The sequence below is a fragment of the Metopolophium dirhodum genome, chromosome 8 (assembly GCF_019925205.1).
Source record: "Metopolophium dirhodum isolate CAU chromosome 8, ASM1992520v1, whole genome shotgun sequence".
Taxonomy (NCBI): domain Eukaryota; kingdom Metazoa; phylum Arthropoda; class Insecta; order Hemiptera; family Aphididae; genus Metopolophium; species Metopolophium dirhodum.
This window is the reverse complement of record NC_083567.1, coordinates 12929259-12949827: the sequence shown is the minus strand read 5'-3', so window position 1 is coordinate 12949827 and position 20569 is coordinate 12929259. Positions and strand designations below refer to the sequence as shown.

Genomic DNA, 20569 nt, shown 5'->3' with positions numbered 1-20569 from the left:
TTTTCATATATCTACAGTTATTCGTTTTTGAACAACAACAAAATAGCAAAATCGTTACATGAGAAATCGAGTGAATATCAAATGTTGTAAAAATATGAATTTCAAACGCTCATAAAAATTCAATTTGACTTTCTTGTAGACATTTTTTTTTTGATAAAGGTAGACAAACTTATGGATAACCTTGTATAACATTTTCAAATCTTAGATTTAAAAAGAAAATTTTTTATGAATTCTCAACTCAAAATAACTTGCTAATTTTCGTGAGTTTTCCGTTTTTGTTAAGATTTGAACTCTAAATCCTTTTGAATAAAAACTGTGACTAAGGATTTTTAATTTTTTTCATTTGCCTTTGAAACAATAACCTAGGAGCCTTCTATTAAATTTTCAAGCTTTTTTAACCAACAAATAAAATTTTATTGATATTTATAGAAAAAAAAACTAAAAAAAATGGAAACTGAAAATGTCCGTAAAATAAGTCAAACTATTTGACTTATGGTGGTGTATAGAAAATGCTTATTGCTTATACAAACATTCTGTCAACATTTCACGTACCTACGGTCATTTGTTTTAGAGTTGTACCAAAAACCAAAATCGATTTTCTCGAAAACAGATTTGGCGTAAAAATTCCCGTTTTTCATTAATTTTTCTTTTGTTTTTCACGTCGCTTTTGAAAACTATTGGGAAATTTTTACTTTTGACCCCCCAAAGTACCAACTAGATTTACTTCCTTATCAGAAAAGTTACTGTTGAAGAAAATCCAAGCATTTTTACTGTCTTAAAAGGTGATGACAGACACAAAAATTAAAAAAAAACAAACATCATCGCTTCACTCAGAATCTAAAACCCTAGGTATTAAAAATTTTCATAAATAATTGAATAATATTATAAAATTAAAACATTTTTGGAAGGTAATGAGAACATCCCCCAGTGTCATCTGGATAATGTTAAATGATTCGTAAAATTATAAAACAATTTGGACCCATTTTAAATACCTACATAATTCTGTATCAATGTTTACTTTTGATTTATATAACTCAAACCGAGTTAATCAAATTAAAAAAAAAAAATTATTTTTATTACCTGTTAACAAAGGTTCTTTAGAGTATAGTTACGTATATTGTGTACCTATACCGGGTACCCACATAATTTTAGCACCCTTATTAATTTCATCTCTATATAATTTCGCCAATGGATATAATATGATACCTATATGAGTATTCTAGTTTCCGCAAAAAACGATAATATGTATATTATAATATGTCATCGCAAAATACTGTACCACCCCACTACCGCCGCCACCGAGGCGGTTGCTTTCTACTCGCGGAAAGGAGGAAAAAAATCGGTGGCGATCGGACAGGACACCGCCTACAAACAACTATATACCTGCAGCATTATAATAGTCTGCGAACGTGTTGCATGCCATCGCACTCGTCGCAGTGGTGACACGGTAATCGACTCGAAATGACCGACTCCGCGATCGACGGCTGCGGGAACGGCAATTCGGTATAAATATATTATGCGACCACGGCGGTAGTAAACATTTTTGAAAAAATGATTCTTACAAGCGTTCAAATCGGAATGTCGGAAAATTGAATATTGATATACCGAGTGCCGGGACCGTAGTCTGTAGCTATTCAGTTACACGAAGTATTTTTACACGGTGCTGTTGCTGTGTATATAGACTTCAACGAGCTGAGACGCGTGCGATCCTCTGGTAAGTCGTCTTGTTGGTTTTTAAAAAAAATCAAAAAATATTCGTATTTTCCCCATATTGTAGTGTTTTATATAGTATATGTTCACAATGTACGGTCATAGTTCGTAGACCGGGTAGACGCCCAAGTTCGTGGATGTTCCGAGGCTCAAACACCTATAGTTTAAATCGTTTTCTATTCCAACAATAATTTATTCTACTCTTATACTTTTTCAATTATTATTTTTCCGGGCACTCGCATTGATGTTTTGAAAACCAGTCTGTATAGAAATGTATTGCAGTATTACAAAAATCTGATATAACAGTTAATAAAATCTGTTTTTTCGGTTCCGCAATACTTCCTGCAAATTTCTACACGTGTAGGAAGGTACATATTATTATTGTTTTACACTGGACACCGATTCTTTCAAAAAATACCGTATATTTTTTAATTGTACGTGGTTTTTGTCACGCGCTGTTGGTTTGCGGTTATTTTTTTTTATTTGATTTGAAAAATTGTAAGTTTCACGTTTTTAAAATCGACCATAGTGATCGAATATACAATAAATTTACAAATATTGTCGGACGGGTTGGATGGGTATTTGCTATTTTCCCAAATTGCGAAAACCCTGCGATACACATTACACATCTCAACATCTGTCTGTAAGGGAGGGTCATCTACAGTCAGAACGAGATCATTCATCGTTCTTTGTTATACAATTCCTTTAAAAGGTCATAATATTTACGTCGTTTATTAATACGAAAAACGTTAACCTCGGAATTGAAAACGTAGGTACCTATAGTTTGTATTTAAAAATAATAATAATAATATAATAACAAAAAGAAAAAGTACTGCTGTCACTGTTTTTTTTTCTTTTAATAATGTATGATATCCGTAATGGAAATTCGACACGTTGTTTCACCACTAGTCACGGTGGTGCTATTTCGTAATATAGGATACGTGAAAAATACTTTAGGAAGGTACACTATTAATGCTAATACTCGTATTTTGTGTGGGAATTTGAAAAAAGATGAATATTTTTTCAACCTATTTATTTTTTCTTAATTTTATGTGTCAGTATTTTTAGACATGAAAAGCGGACATAAATTATAGATCAATGGCAAAAAAAGTACACGAAGTATATCCGTATCGAATTTTAGTGGGAAATAAAAATAATTTGATTTTTTCACTATTTTTGTGATATAGGACTAATAGGAGAATATAATTTAGCTATTTTTTTTTTTATTAGGAATAAATACAATAAGATATTTGTATATGTATGAACCCAAATGGAAAAATATTACCTATGCACAAAATTGACGAATATTAGAAAGATCTGCGAAATTCAAAGCTATAATAGAGCAGCGGGTGTTTATAGGCATCAAAAATATTTTATATTTTTATAAAAGAATATTTTGCCAGCCACTCCTATTATTATTGGACCCTAACAGTTATCGTTGCGAAATCCGTTTGCAGGTCATCAATTATACTAAAATAATTTTAAAATACCTACCTGCAGTCTAGTGTATTTAGATATTATATTGTTATGAACGCACGTTTGTTGCGGAATATTATTTTATTGTGTACATATTAATGTTTGTGTATTTTCACTCTATCGGAACAATAATGTAGGTACTGTAAGATGGTTACATCTTACATATTATATGGTATGTGACATAGCTTTACGTTAGTTTATTAACGACTCAACGATATGTGTGTGCTGCTGTTTATTATTACTAAATAGTAAATATTTTATTTACCTATCACAAGTGAAAAATATACAGAATTTATTCGGTGTTTCCGAATTGCGGACTAAGTGACAAAAACCATGTGAGTTGCGGACGAAATCTAAAAAGGTAACATACGAATTGCGGACACAAATATAAGATAAGAAATTTCCTATTATTATTTTTGATATAGCGATCGTGGACGTTGGGAAATTATTGTTTGATATACAGGCTGTTTCAAAAACATTTTTACCACAAGATCTATAAAAACTATGACGATAAATAATGACGATAATCTATAAATATTTTATAAACAATTTTTTCCACAAAATTAAAACAATAAATAATTCAACAACATTTTAAAAATAACGATTGCTCTTTTGCAAGACACAAATATTTCTAACCCCACCAAGCAATTTTTTTGGTAGCTTGTCCTAAGTCCTGAAAAAGTGGTGAAGGGAAATATTTGTGTCCACAACTAACGTGGTTTTTATTAAAAAAAAGCTCTGTACGCAATTAGTATTATGACAACGAAACTCGTGTCCGCAATTGTTATGTTATAATTCCTGACCTAAATAATTCGTCCGCAACTAGTATGTGTCCAATTTATTTAAGGCAGGTGGCACACGTAAAGCTCTGAATTTTCAGCCAAGAGTTGTATACAGTCAGCAATAGTACAGTAGATGTTAAGCAGTATAAAAGTTTAATCTCGTTACTATTGCATAATAATTAATAATAAAATATAGTTTAAATTTGAATTTAAATATCGCAACAAAATAAGCCAGTAGGTACCTATTATAGTGGTATAATATAGTAATGTAGTGTAGTATAGTAGTGTGTTATGACTTATGAGGTAATTAAATATTTTTATCAAAACCGGATTTGATCAATATAGTATTTACTTTCATAAAAAGTTGCTTTAAACATGAAATTTCAAATTACCCACATTCATATAAAATATAAATTATTAAAACCATTTTAAGCTGCATTTTAGAGAAATTTTATTAAGATTATTTAAGAATAGTGCACAATACATTTTACCCGGGTATTAAATAATCCACGTGTATAATCAGTATACCTAACATGTCTTCATAAGTATTTCTGTAAAGTCTATTTACATAAATATAATATATTATGAATTATAATACATATCCATTCACCATGGTTAATATTATTACAATTCGGTAATCGCAATTCAAAATGATTATAAAGGTAAAAGTACCTTTAGCTAGGTGTGCTTATTTATATAGTAGGTGGGAGGTGCTATCAACCTCTATTACTCGCATAATCAACATTTCTTATTAAATAATGTTATCGGTAGGTAATGGTTTCTTATGGTTATTACATAATTACCTAATTAATATACCTAATACTACTGTTGTTTAATGTTGTTAATGTTATAATGTTATTCGTTATTATTATGAATTATCATAATGACATTTTAAACTGAACTAAATTTTAAAAGCTTTATGTTTATAATATTTAATGATTGGTTATTCTTTTTAATCATATTATAATGTTTCAAAAATGAAAATAATAATGTATTTCACTGTGTATTATAATTATTATTACTTATTGATATGTAATTTCAAATTTGCGTGTCGGTTCATTTTTACAACAAATGACTAATGAGGTACACCCACGACCCACAGTTATCTACTAGTATAGATAACCGTATCATAACAGGGTGGTGCTTTATGCATTATGATATTATTATATGTTTCCCATAATCATATTTATGTCATTTCTGAACCCTTAATACATTACTTTCTAGTAATATTAAAATTATTTTTTTAATAAATAAATACCAACTGCACCAGCTGTATGTTATGTAACGACGTACGACGTACCTAACGCAATCATTATAGATGTATCATCTATATTCTATATAAACAATCAGACAAACGTAACATTTTTACCTAGGTAGGCGCGTACTCACGAGTCACGATATAATATATACCTACTTCGAAATCATTTTATATTTTTATTAGTACCACAGTACCTATACTACATTACTATGCTATACAGTTTTCGGGTGAAGTCTGCATTTAATTGGTACATACCGTAATATACCGTATAACCGTACCTATACGTATGTTATATATTTATAAATTATTACAGCGATATTACTTTGAATATGAATTATGAGTAAGTATATCATCTATTAAGTATTAACTATATTATATACATAAAGAAATAAGGATTAAAAACAAGACACGAAAAAGTTACGGACCGCGATCGAATTCGTATGCAATTGACGTACCAAATTGGCAAATTTATTGCATCGATAATTGTATATATACCTCCGGAACTCGTTAAAAAAATGTATGATGTAATTACAAAATATTAGTATCTACATTCTACATTATGTATTTATATGGTGCCGATGATAAATATATAATTTATACAATTATATGAACATTGTAATAATTACGTTTTTTTTTTTAAATTTTTTATTAGTAAATCTATACAATCTGACATATTCTGTAAGGCTTACAGTGTAAGCTATTTACAATAAGAACATATGCTATAATAAATTACTTGATAAAAGAAGTAACATAGCGGCTACACTTTATTATAATTATGTAATTCGATAATAATATGACTATCCGAATTCCGTATTTAATCCCATGTTGGGAACACCGTTGGGGTGATCGATATTCTAATATACCTTAATAATATGTTTGACAGCTTTTTCCTACATTTGTTTATTCAATTGTATAAAAAAAATTGGACAATACGGTGACCCACCCTTAGTCCTGTATAAAGGGGGCAAGTGGGGGGGGGGGCACTCAATAGTTAATGTCTTCATACTGGATCGATGACCCTGGTGACCTTTATATGAGCTGTGTACCTACTACATATATTATTATACAAGGTGTATCTTGAAAATATGATATAATATTTAAAAGTAATTTCACTATACAATTTTAAATCCTTCAGTTGCAGCCTGTAATATAACATTATATATTTATATGAGTAAATCATGTACAGGAATTAAAAAATGCCGGATCTTACGGTTATATCCTTGGCGTTCCAACTTCTCTGCTAGAGTTTATTTTGCGTGGCGGAGACAACTGCGGTGGCGTAAAATAGGAGTAAAATTTAGAGTAAAACCATGGGGTAGCAAGCATCTTGAATAATATTTTATTTTCAATTGCACGTCGTATGATTGAAGCCTGGGAGCAGTCGGTGGATAAAATAATAAAACTGTTGGGGTAGCAATATTGTGTTCAAATAATAATATGCCCCTTTTAGCCCCTTGACTTGTGATACTAAAAATAATATTTATAACTATACTATATAATAAAAATATTATTTCTAGAAATATGACGACAACGGGTCCTGCAGCGTTGGTCATGCAGAACGTGTCCGATGATTTGGAATACTTCGCAGATCTGACCACGATGGTCCAGCGGGACGCTGCAGCGGAATTTGCGACCGTTTCGCCAGCGTCCCCCGGACACTTGTTGTCCGTCGACTACCCGTTCGCAATCAGCAAACAGTCGACTCCGACCCCTACGGCCGTCATCGATTACGCGGTCAGAAACGTTTCCGTGGCTCTGTGCCATCAGCCCACCGGCATACCATCTGTCGACGAGTACTTTACCGGTGAGCCTATATAATTCATTTTACTTAATTTTGTCCAAGTGTTCCCTAGCTATATATATCATATCAGAAGCGCATCGAGCATGATACACAATTTGAACATTTAATTGTCAGTAATAATATTGTCTGTACTTGCGATGAGATAATCAGTTAGCTCGTGCTCTATAATATACGCCTGGCGCCTGTCTCCCAATATAATATAGTGATAGTGAACAAAATATATTCACTGGTGATAAATTTACATTTGGGTCTCAATATTTACTTGCTGCACGCTGTGGAGTCTGCAATATTATATAGAGTCCGTGCACGTCTAAAATTCTCTCAATAAACGTCCAGAACGCAGGCCTATATATTATTGTAGGTAATTAAAAATTATATAATATAATAAATAATGCTATAATGGGTTGTAAATGGATATATTATATATTTTTAAAAAATTTTTTTTCATGAATTAGTGATTACAAATCTTTACAGAAAATTATTTTTTAAGCAGTTGAGCCCTAATTTAAAAATATTAGAATACAATCTATACATAATAATATATGTTATAAAATAAGCAAACGAGTTTTTTTTATTCAACAGTACAGCTTTCTAAACCTAGTCAATTGTTGAAGGAATATGTAATCAAAGTGGTTGTTTTAACTGATGATTGCAGTATTGTATTGATCGTATTGACCACCAATCTTAACTTATTTTTTGGGGTATTCCAAGTGTAAGTTTGGTGATTACCTACAGTAATTTATCATTTAGGTACCTATCGTATAAACTACTTTAAAATCATTTATTTGCTCAATTCTAGTATTACCACAGTTTTTTTTTTATTTTTATTTTATATAGACGTTAAATAAAGCATCATCGTTTAACGGGTTCATTTTCGATCATATAGACTTTATAGCAGAAGGTGAAGGTCTATCAATGCGTTTCAATGCGTTATTATGACAATAGTTTTATGCTGGGTAGATATAATGTAAATATATGTATATCGAATTGTAACATAAACACTTGAGTGTATTGTCGCAATTAGACTTGCAGAATTGTATTTATTGTTATTTGATGAACAATACTTAACTTCATCTTGTCGATCGTTGGTACTCATTGGTATCGTCGTATTTATATCTTTTATTTCAAATAACCAATCTATATTCATCAGCCAATCGAAATAATAACAATATGATATGTATCGATATTGTTAAATAATAAAGACTTATCTATACCTAAAATATTCAATCCCATTATTTTACTGTGTTAAGTTTATTACTCAACATATAACTGATGGTGCTGAATGGTCATACTAAAAATTCATTTTTTTGTCTATTATTTTATTTTTTATTAAAAAATGTAAGGCAAAACAATAGTCAATTAGTATTAAGTATAATTTATTATAATAAAATATTGTATATTTGTAGAGGTGTGAAGTGGAAATTATACCCATTAGTAATACCATTATACATATCATTTGGTTATTTTTTTTGAAATTGTTTTTTTATTAGTTGTAAGGCTTCGACGACTGAGGTCATTAGCCTGTAAGGTTGGTAGGGTTGGGACGGTTGGTACAGTCGGTTATGAATTTCAAATAATGTATGTGTGGCAAGGGTTTTGCGCACTATACGAACCCGGGTGGTCACCCATCCGATAACTAGTGGCAGCGGCAATTGCTTACTCTCAATCACGTCGCGTGATTGATTTCATCCACTGCCCCGCGCCGAGCCACATTTGGTTATTTATTTATTAGTATTTAATAAATTGCAATTCCAGTTGCGTTTTATTTTGGGAGGAGGGTTATCAGTGATTCCCTTTCTATTCCTGCAATAACTTATTACGAGAAGAAAATATGATAATTTTTTTTTTTTAGGTTTGAGGTTTCCAGATAAACTGTTTATCTAGTGTTCTCTCAAGACATTTGATTACGTTTTGTACTGGAATATTTATGTTATTATTAAGTATAATTTCGAGTCGTTTAAAATAACTTACTTAAAATCATTTGTATAGTCCGGAAAAGATTAACGAATCGGGGATGCTATACCCTAAGCAAGCCTGCATAGATCTATACAAATGTATTCGAAAAATATTATTTCACCTGAGAAAAATCTTTTAAAATTGTCTGCGTAGTTTATTTACCACTTACAATTCGTTTATGTGCGTTTAGGCTTTATTTTTTTCTATACTCATATGTATGATACATTTTTAGGTTTCGTTCACATGTTTAATGCATAGGTAGGTCTATATAATTCATAGCTGACTGCACAGCATCGACAGCATCTATAGCTATCATGCTCATGTTTAAATATTAAATACTAAATAATAGGTAGCCATAAGTATAAAGGTATACCTAATGGGAATAATTGTGTACAACTCTTATCATTGTCATTGGACCTTGATGGAATGCCAAAAATAATGCTTTACTATCGTATTATTATACACTTGATATTTGTTTGTAAAAAATGGAAAACTGTGGGTGAAAAAAAGAAATTTGTTGCATAACTAATGCGTATAAGTATACATGTATATAAGACTATGCGTAGGATTATATTTTTTTCTCGAAGATCGCGTAAATTCTTATAACCCTCGCACGGTTTGCGGTCGTTTGGACACGGAGTCTTGAACACTTCAAGGTTATTGTGCCTAAGGCGGATTTTTCTCCGTATGTCCATTGATATATACATCGTTTTTACGTTTCAGGATTGTCTGTCTTGTAATATAATATTTAATATATAGGACATAGGTACCATACACTCGTTGAAAAAATATTATGGTGGTGCAAACATCATCATTGTCATCGGTTATATTTATTTTTGATTACGCAATTCCGTGGAGTATAATATAGGTATTACCTCAAAGACTACTCAACATAACAGGTATTTACAACCGTGTAGGTATTAATATTATTATATATTGCCCACTTATATCACAAACACGTGCGTCGAAACGCGCCAAGTGGAATGGTCAACACGGTGGCGTTGTAGTGGACAGACCACTTTCTCTGTAATATCTATTTCTCTCTCCATCTCTTTCTTTCTATTTATCGCTCTATCTCCCTTTAAAATGTTTTGTTTCTGTTTTTTTGTTAATTTGTTCTCACTCCGATAGGTATGATATTTACTACCGCATATGTACCATCATATTGCGTCATATATACACCCATTAAAGAGCAGAGTAGCAGACTCTATTGCCTTGAACTATTTATTTTGTAGAAAGCAATAAAGCATCCGGAAAACGAGAATATTCCAACAATCTCTGTAACGATGAGCTTATAATACCAATTATAATAATACATTATTTAAAAATATATTCTTATTTTTTTACTGAGATCATATTATATACACACTTTTGCACAACCGATATGGGAGAGGGGCTAAACATAATTCCAATTGGGCTATAGGCCTATAGCCCCTTAGACCCCTCACCATTCTACGTCTATGGTTCAGTCCCACAGGCGTTAAACCAAGGAAATAGATTTGCTGCAGTGTCATCGGTCATAGCCCATAGGTCACAAACCGCACGACCGCAGTCTCCTTAGCCATCCTTCAGCGAAAAAAAAACACGTGAAATGAATATTTAGTATATTCTATTATTATCTTATATGTTATATAAGATATCAAGTTACGTACTATATACCTACGCCAAAATCTGGTTAGGATTTAGTCTGTATCGTTGAATTAATCATAATAGTTTATTACTTTTCACCTATTAATAATACACTAAATTAATTACAAAGTTTCCATCTTTGAACCGATCTATATTGTTTTTTGTATTCCACTTTGTTTAAATCGATGCGCTTATAGAATCAGATGATAATTAAATTAATAAAATCAATAATTATGTGTGCGTATTGTTTTAACATTATATAGTACAATTGTATACCTATTCCACATCGCATGTATATAGACAATAGATATTATTATAGTACGTAGGTAATATCTTATAAGTATAAAATCAAGTTTATCGTTTATGATTTTATTATAATGAATATAAGTTGTCTGTATATTATATTGTTATTAGTTCGATAAACATTAAGTTAAATATATTGAAATAACACATCGTGTATTTTATATTTTAGAAAGTATAGTGATGTACTATATATTTATTATATATATTATACATATAATAAAAATACTATGTAAGATAGTAGTTATATTTGAGTCATATTTCCTAACAATTTGTACATTATAGAGGTACCTATTATTATTTATCCTGTTAATTTATAAGGTTTCAAATATGCTCTGTGGAATCGCCTGAAAATGTTTCGAAAGCCGAAATTGCTGATCTTATTTTATATTATATATTGCTATAAGTTACAATTTATAGTTTTTTGATCAAAATGTGTCCAAGGTATCAAACAACCAATATGATTTACAAATTGATAGTTTTAAGTTAGTTGATCGGGAGCCGGTTAGGTTAGGTTAGACTTGTGAGCATTACCTGATTTTATATATTTTGCATAAGCATACTAGTATAATAATACTTATATATAGGCTGTAAATGAGTCTGTAAGACTTTAACTAGTTATTCTATCTAGCCATATTTAAAGTTAGTTACCTATAGGCTATAATCTATATACAATATCACTAGGTACATAATATATATATATATATATATATATTATATATATATATATATATATATATATATATATATATAGGTTTACTAATGATGCAATACTTGAGAGGACGTCTGGACGTGATATCCGCATGTGTTGTTTCCGTCTTACAAGTACGTAACATAGCAAATTTTACGCTCAGCAGAACATGTGTAGTTAATTGAAAAATTAGAGTGAATTGACCTCTTATAAAATCTAAAGGTAAGATTATTATCTAGACAACCTCGTGGGCTTTTTAATATATTTTAATTTTAAAGCGAGTTATGTGTATTTTAAGATGTTGAAACAATTTACAGTTTTAAAATACTCATAACTCGCGTCAAAATTAAAATATAATAAAAAGTCCATGATGTTTCCTAGATAATAATCTTACCCTTAGATTTTATAAGAGGTCAATTCGGTCTAATTTTTGAGCTAACGGAGTTACACGTGTTTTGCTGAGCGTAAAATTTGCCATGTTACCTACGCACTTGTAAGACGGAGACAACATATGCGGGTATCACGTCCTCTTAATACTTATAACTTATAAGTTATATAAATTATATTACAGCAACTAACCCACTTCAATATTTTCGTTTTCTAGTCAACTGTTACTCTTTTTTCACTGGAAAAAGAGCATATCCATGGTACCTAACTTATTAAACATTACATTTCATTGTAACTTAATATTTTTAGTATTAAGAAGCTAATAGCTTACGCCTTATAATTAAAGTTGTGTACATATTAGGCCCGTTTTCTTCTACCCAGGGGGTGGCGCGGTCTATCTTTCTCTGAACCGGATTCCGTTTGGCCACTCCAACCACCACACAAAGTAATATAATATCTATAAGGTTAATAAATAAAGGAAAATAAATAAAAGAATGAGTAAAAATTAATTTTTACACTCTACGCAACGTATTTATGTACCTATATATCTGTAGTTATCAGTTTTAAAAACAAATAATAACTACGCTATTGAACCGCGACGTCCTAGTTGAATTTACTGATTAACTGATTTACAGCTCTATAACTCGATTAGCCGCTAATTGGCCAATTATTAATTAATATACGGACCACGTATGACGTACGCATAATAATAACTATATTATACTTTCTATTTAATACCAATAATGCACGAGTTGTAACATTTTAAATTGTATACACTATACAGTATACATAATATAAATAATATTATGTAGCTACTAAAAATAGAATATAATTTTCGATTGACGATTGGGATTGTTAAAATGTATAACGCGTTTGTTTGACAAAAACTGTTCGTTGCTAATTAGTATATCAGGCCATACAATTATATAATATATAATTTTTTAATGACAAAACCAATTTGAAGGTATAGTAATTATTTTATTATGTTATTGTGGTTTTGTATAGTTCGTTCGTTTCTGTCGTTTAAATTAGAGCGATTTCTCAACAACAATAAAAAAGCTGTGCATCTATCGGCCCGCGCATTCCGTTTGCCCTGATCAGGGTCATTACTCAGAGACTTATTACAAGACATACGCCATAATGATTATTTATTTTTATTTTTTACTCTGTTCACGGTTTATTCCGCGTGTGTAATCTGATCCTGCACATCTTGAAATTAAGAGTATAACCGTCGGTCCGTAACGTACATCGCCATTATATAATATTATTGACTATTGTACTATGTTATTATATGCACGTGCCTCAAACAAAACATTTACTTTTATGGAACAGTCCGTCACTTCTTTAGGACACTTAATGTCTTGATTGTTTAATACTCAAATGCTGGTGCCAGAAATTGTTTATATTTACAAATATATTATTATATAAATAATATATAGCTATATGATTATTGATTATTGATGATAAGTCATTTGTAGTAACCAAATTGATATTACACATTGATGACGCTGCAGGCTCGAATCCAGAAAATTTTAACAGGGAATGCTCAAAAAAACCTTTATATTTTATATATTACACAATTTTTAATACGAATATTTATTTTATTGGTGGTTTAGGCGACAGGGTGTGCCCGAAAACCCATAGCTCCCCATTGAATCCACGTCTGTGACGAAGTGCTATTAATTATAATATATTATAATGCATACCTATTTTTTTTTTGTCCACTGCAGCTATAAACCTGACAGGAGTGACGATATTTACGGTTGGTGCAGTGATTGTGGTCATGATCCTCTACCTGTATGTGGACACTCTGAAGTGTATCATCAAAAATGCGCCACCTATGGTTAAAACCCACTCGGCGTTCATACTTAGCGTATACCCGGTAAGTTTCAGTCGACCATGCATTAAGACTTGCACTGCAGCCAGATAAGGCTTACTTGCCCCTCAAAATAATTTCATATTGGAACGATTTGTTATTATTTATTACTTGGATTCAATTTTGGTACATTTTGGAGTCATTAAACAGCAAACTAAAAGTTGATTTTTTTTTTTGTTATAGAAGTACGTTTGATTATTAACTACATTTGTATGTTTTTTTCAGTTATATGTATTTTTGTCTATAAAATATTATAATATAATTAATAATTATTTTAAACATTGATAAAGGGGTGAGGGTATGCAAATTTGTTTGCCTATTTAAATATAAATATAGATTCAACTTATATTGCCATGTAGACTGCTATCGCTTAAGTCATATTATGGGGGATGGAGGGGAGCAAAGGAGTTAATTGATCCCGGATGTTGTTGAATTGTTATATCGACAATTCTCATATCTCTCGATTGTTTTTACTGGTGATGGCATTGCTTATAAATACTATTATTTATAAATTATAATTAATGGTGATAGTCCATGTAGCCTACATAATATATACGAACCATATGCCTATAATCTATATAATATGGGTGATGGTCTACCTACGTCATGTAGCGCTAAATGAGTTTTCAGACATAGCGCAGGACCTTCTCAGGTTATCGGTTCCATATAGCCAACTAGCAATGCGATGATTACGAAATAAACGTCATAACTCATAATATTTAATAAGTATACGGTATATAATATGTACCTTAAATGTTACGAGTTTACAACACTGAAATTAATAATTATATGTATGTATTATGCGTCTTTCGACCCAACAGGTCGTCGCAGTGGCCACTTATTGCGCAATCCTAGTGCCTAGAGCCCACCTTCTGGCTGAAGCCATGACTCAGGGCATGTTCATGGCTTCGATGTATCAGCTGTTCTGTCTATTCATGGCGTACTGCGGTGGCGAAGCCAATCTCATCGCTTCCGTAAAACCACAGTCGTTGGACATGCAAGTGCCACCCTGTTGCTGTTGGCCATGCTGCTGTTTTTTGCCTAAATTCACGCTCACCAAGTATGGTTATCGTGTTGATTAAGTAGTTTGTAAAAGTATTACTTTTAAGTTTATAACTTACAAGTATATAGAAATTACCTATTTCCATGCACCTGGAGCTATATATAATATATGCCTATATTATATTTGTTTGCGTTATAACGCCACACAGTGTACAAGACGAAATTCAATAGGGGTAGTACAATATTATAAAGTGTATGACGACTAATTTGTCACTGTATTTATATTATTTTAATTAATAAGATAAACTTTGATGTTTTTTCGATGAATTTGGCCTGTGGCGTCAATAAACAAAAAATGCGTATAAAACATGTTTTTGTAAAATTAGAACCTCCAAAAATGGGATCCACAATAGGCTCAGGTCCACCACTCATTACATTAATCTGGCTCTGGGCTGTGCATTGGCGGCCCCAAGTGCATGCCATTGCCTACGCCCTGAAAGTCCATCCTGAGAATGTCTATAATATATTTTAAAATATCGAACTCAAGTTATGAAGTCATATCCTAACGCACACGTTGATGATAATTGCATTTATAACAAATTAATATTGTGCAATAACAAAAAGGTGTAGTCACTGGTCTCATATACGCCATGTGTGTAAACTATTGTCTAGACTTACAACATTGCGACACTATATCGCAGTAGGTAATTTGTATAAACGTGTTATAACGACGAAGCTATTTATGGCGGTTTTTCGGATTTTAAAATAACTCGATAACATAAAAAAACTAAATTTTAAAAATTATAGGTTTTAATTACATTAAAGTTTTAGAATAGCTATTACATTATGTATTTTTTTTCAAGGTTATCTGTTTAATATGGTCTTTGATGTTTGTTTGACTATATTATAGTTTTTAATAGATATAGTATCTAGAAGGTAGGTACTAATTTAAAAAAAAAATTGAGCTGAAATATATTAATTTTGTAGGAATAAAATATGGATTAAAAAGTGGATGGGGGTGTAATAAAGGGTGGTTCGGGGGTTGTTCACGAATTTTTAATTTATAATGATCTCTTGTTAAATAAATTACCTACCCCCCACGTGTTTGTGCTTTCCGTACTAAAATGTAGATAATACGAAAAATTACAAAAACTATGCCCTTCCATGAGCCATCATTATATTATTATGTGCTTAGGTAGGTCGCTGCCAAAAATAATTCTAAATAAATATTCGTCACATATATTTTTATTTATATACATGCATTTTACAGGAAACATCTAAGACACCTGAGAATGTTGGTGCTACAATTGCCCGTCGTCCAGGGTTTCGTGTACATGGTGTTGCTCGTCATGTGGGCTGAAGAAGAGGTAATAATTTATAATATTATACCCAACATAATATACTGTATTATATATTCTAATGCGTACAAAGGTACAATAGCTACGGCCTACGGGGTGTGTCTGGTTAGCACATATTCGTTTTAGCACTACGCCCTGAATATCTACAACTGTGTAATTATTTTCAAATCGAGGAAAAATAATAATTATTATTATACATATTATATTATGAAGTATGTCGTACTTCGTTAAATCTATCTTTTCTTGAAAAGTTGTCCGTTTCACGAAATAGAATCTGCTTTTTCATACTTTGTGAAATATATTTTACCGCACACAATTATTTTTATTATTATAGTTAACTATTTAAAGTATATCTATACATGATTTATATGTATTTACCTATTGCATTTATGGCATATTTAATACCATATATGTATATGACAAAATACATAGGTAGTATTCAATTATGATGTACCTATTTACTTAATGATCGTATAGACAGAGTCGTGGCGATGATAGATGAATTTAATGAATTTGTGAATTTGAAAAAAAACGTATAAATATCTGTAGTTGTTATAAGCCAAACAACCAAATCGATCTCCTAAAGAAATTAAATTCATCTCTAAACCCCTAGATATACTAACGGTCATTAGACTATAATTAGGGCTGACAAAGTGTAATAATAATATTATAATATAATTAATGAGGTGATTAAATATTTTACATTACTTTTGGTTTTTACCTAATAAAAGCGCAGCAGCGTGTTATCTGTTATTACTGTATGTAGGTATACAAAGATGTAAATAGTAATTAAAACATTTTCAAGTTTTTTTAATTCCTTGTATATCCTTGCATTATAGTTAAGAACACACCCTAAAACTGAGGTCTATAGCTTCGCCTATAATATGAAATCGCTTATTATGTATATTACGCAACGTCGCAACCCACGTATATAGCTAAATTGCATAATTTAATATTTAATATAATATTATAAATTATAATTTACCGATTAACCGATTAACAGAGCTTGTACCAAGTCAACTACATGTACATGCAACCGTTCATCGTGATATCCATCATATGCGGCATGTGGGGCATCTCGATGACCATGCGAGTGCTCGGAGATATCCTCAAGGATCACGGCATCCAAGGAAAATTTGTGGTACTCCAACTGGTGCTGGTATTGGCCAAGTTGCAGGGACTGGCGTTTAGAGGAGTTGTGTGGGCAGGATGGTTACCCTGCAAGCCTCCGATCTCGCCCACCGTCTATGCGAATTGTACGTATAAATATATAATAATATCATTGAGTACCTATACACAATATAATATATACAGTGTGATCCATTTAACGTACGACACACATTACTTCGAAACCTACTAACGTTTTTTGAAAATATTTTTTTACATTATTTTAAGTCGTTAAAAAACAACATTATTTTTTTACTGTTTTTTAAACATTTTAATGATATTTTGTAATTCTTCATTCTAAAGCAGAATATATTTTTGCTTACTTCCATACAAAACATTTTTTTTTTTTTTATTCGAATTTCGGACGTAGTTTTATCAGATAGGTATATAATTTATAAGTATTTAAAATGTTGACTATCGGGGTGGAGTGGTATAGCCGTATAGGTACACAGGGTTGACTCACCAAATGTTGGTCCACTACACCACATTAATATTTTACCGCGGTTGTAGCTACATAAGCAATTATAGTTTATACTATTGCAAACACGCTGTAAGAATAATAATTGTATTTAGATAAAGTAGAAAGCAAAAACAATCGCTTTATTTAGGTATAACCTATAGGTACGATAAAAATATAATTTTCACCCACAAACACTGCGAAAATTGACCATAACCGTACTCAATACTATAATACTGTTACCCGCATGTCCACAGTGATATACAATTCGACCATGTTGTGGGAAATGTTGGTGTTGGCCGCGTTGGCCAGGAAGCTCTACAAGAAACCGTTGCCGGACCAGTGTTTCGTCGACCCCCCGAAGATCACCTGTTGCGTGGATATGCCCAGCAACCAGGAAAACAACAACATCATAGCCGGCACGTACAACCAGTGTTTCGACATGAACGCTTAGAAAAACATAAAGTCGGCGTTCGAGTTAGTATGTATATCATCAAGGCACGCGCGGAGATGGCCGTCGTGGGCGACTCTTTATTGGTTTTTGACTTTGACGATGACACACACGATGATGTAATCCACACGTACTTATATAGATGTATCCAATATCATATGCATAGGCGTGCGCAGAGTTTAATCGCAGCAGGGTATGCGGCTGCCAAAATGTGCTCCCCGAAAACACAGATAAAAATAGTGAAATGCTCTTATATACCTACCTACAGTTGCAGCCTTGATGAACATATTTATTATTTATTAATTATTCGTATTTATTACTACTCGAACCCGGTGGCGTGCTCAGGGGGGGGGGGGGGTTAGGGGGTTATATCCCCTACACATTGAACCATAAATCCACTTATACTTGTGTTTTGTACTCGTTCTGATACTACGCTACTAGCCCCATATTTAACTTCAATAAATGATTACTTATAACATTATCCTCCTCATTGGTATTTGTCCTACGCCTCTTATTAGAAAATAACAATAGATTTTTCAACGTTTTATTTCCGTGGAGAAAAATCAAAAAAACATACTCTTATGTCTTAATAAAGACACGCGTTTATCGTGAAAAGGGTGTTATGGGAGATTTTATAATATTATACTCTCGTCAAGGTTGGTTAAAATTATATTGTAGTGATTATTAACAATAATTTAAGTCGTGATCATTGATCGTACCTACTTATACCTGTATTTCTCTCTCTAAAAAGTGTTACCTATATTTCGGGACTTTGTTCGTATGCCTTCCAACAAATAAGTGTCTGCCCCCAGTGTTGTATACAGGATTCAATATGAGGAATATGGGTTCATCATAGTCAAAAAAAATACTTAAAAATATATTTTAGTAGTTTTAAATGTTTGTAAATATATTTATATACTTTTCATGTGATAAGGGGGGGTTGAACTCCCCTACTCCCACCCCATGTCTACGGCAGCCCTGTCTGCACCAGCAGGGTACCTATACTTGTATGCGCAAGCGCATACCCTGTAAAGTGTACACCAGAGTACCAGACTCGTCCGCACGCTCATGCCTATTACACGTCTTATATTATATTATGCTAATAGTGCTAACTTCACCGTCGCTTTACATAGATACCTCCTATTCGGAATACTGAATTATCTATACTATATAGTATAATTATTATAGATAGTAGTGTATTAGTGTATGAGCGGATCCAATTTTTTCGGGATCGTCGAAAAGTGAAAAAAGCACACACAACATTATATTAGTACATTATTATACTTTTTACCCGACCAAAGACGCGTTTTTATACCTACTGTACATTTTTTTTATTTTTAAATATATTTTTACGAAACATTTTATCTTTTATACAATATATTTATACAATATAAATTTATATCCAGAGTATATTATACATATTACCTAAATATTACCTTATATTAATTTATAAGCTTTAAAAATATCCATACAAATTGACAATTGTTTTGCACCTATTCACCTATAATAGGTTAACGTTAATTTAATCTTCCTTTACACTTCCTGTCTCTTGTCTCTTACAATAAGATGACCGATTTTCGTTTCTGACTATCACAAACCCAAGCGATGAAGAAAAATGTTCCCATACGAATTAAAATCACGAAAATGTGCAAATTATTTTGAGTTAGAAATTCATGAATATTTTCTTTTTAAATCTAAGATTTGAAAATAAAGTACTAGATTCCTTATAAGTTTGTCTACTTTTTAAAAAAAAAATGTCTACAAAAGTCAAATTAAATTTTTATGAGCTTTTGAAGTTCATATTTTTACAACATTCACTCGATTTCTCATGTAGCGATTTCTTATTTTGTTGTAATTCAAAAAAGAATAACTGCATAAACATGAATATTTCACTAATGTTTATATATTCATTTTCTTACACCATAAAATTTTAAAAATATTTTGACTAAGTTTGAGCTGTTTACGGACAATTTCAAATTTCAATTTTTTTAGTTTTTTTTTTTTTCTATAAATGTTAATAAAATTTTATTTATTGGGTCAAAAAGTGTAAAAAATTATTACAGGGCTCCTGATATATTGTTACAATAGCAGATGAATCAAATATACTTAGTAATATATAGGCAGTCTTCGCTCAAAATCGTTTTATTTATACAATATTATATCATTGATAATTTAATTAAAATTTAACACCATCCATTACAGTGACCCACTTGTAACCTACTGAACAGTAGAGCGACACGAATATGAAGGAAACGTGTGTTCGAAAAC

At 31.4% G+C, this 20569-nt stretch overlaps 1 protein-coding gene across 1 annotated transcript; it reads left to right on the top strand.

Moving 5' to 3' along the window:
* Nucleotides 1-1400: 1400 nt before the first annotated feature.
* On the top strand, nucleotides 1401-19700 carry LOC132949885 (organic solute transporter alpha-like protein). Its single transcript, XM_061020997.1, has 7 exons — nucleotides 1401-1714; nucleotides 6744-7030; nucleotides 13721-13872; nucleotides 14688-14926; nucleotides 16139-16235; nucleotides 17230-17482; nucleotides 18108-19700. The coding sequence occupies exons 2-7, from the start codon at nucleotides 6748-6750 to the stop codon at nucleotides 18302-18304; spliced, it is 1221 nt and encodes a 406-aa protein (XP_060876980.1). The 5' UTR covers nucleotides 1401-1714; nucleotides 6744-6747; the 3' UTR covers nucleotides 18305-19700.
* The last annotated feature ends 869 nt before the right edge of the window (nucleotides 19701-20569 follow it).

What these genes read in the sequence shown, in the direction of transcription:
- LOC132949885 (XM_061020997.1), top strand. Translation starts at nt 6,748, where the DNA reads ATGACGACAACGGGTCCTGCAGCGTTGGTCATGCAGAACGTGTCCGAT. An exon ending in TCATGTGGGCTGAAGAAGAG is followed by an intron (nt 16,236 to 17,229) that starts GTAATAATTTAT and finishes ACCGATTAACAG; the next exon opens with AGCTTGTACCAAGTCAACTA. An exon ending in GCCCACCGTCTATGCGAATT is followed by an intron (nt 17,483 to 18,107) that starts GTACGTATAAAT and finishes GCATGTCCACAG; the next exon opens with TGATATACAATTCGACCATG.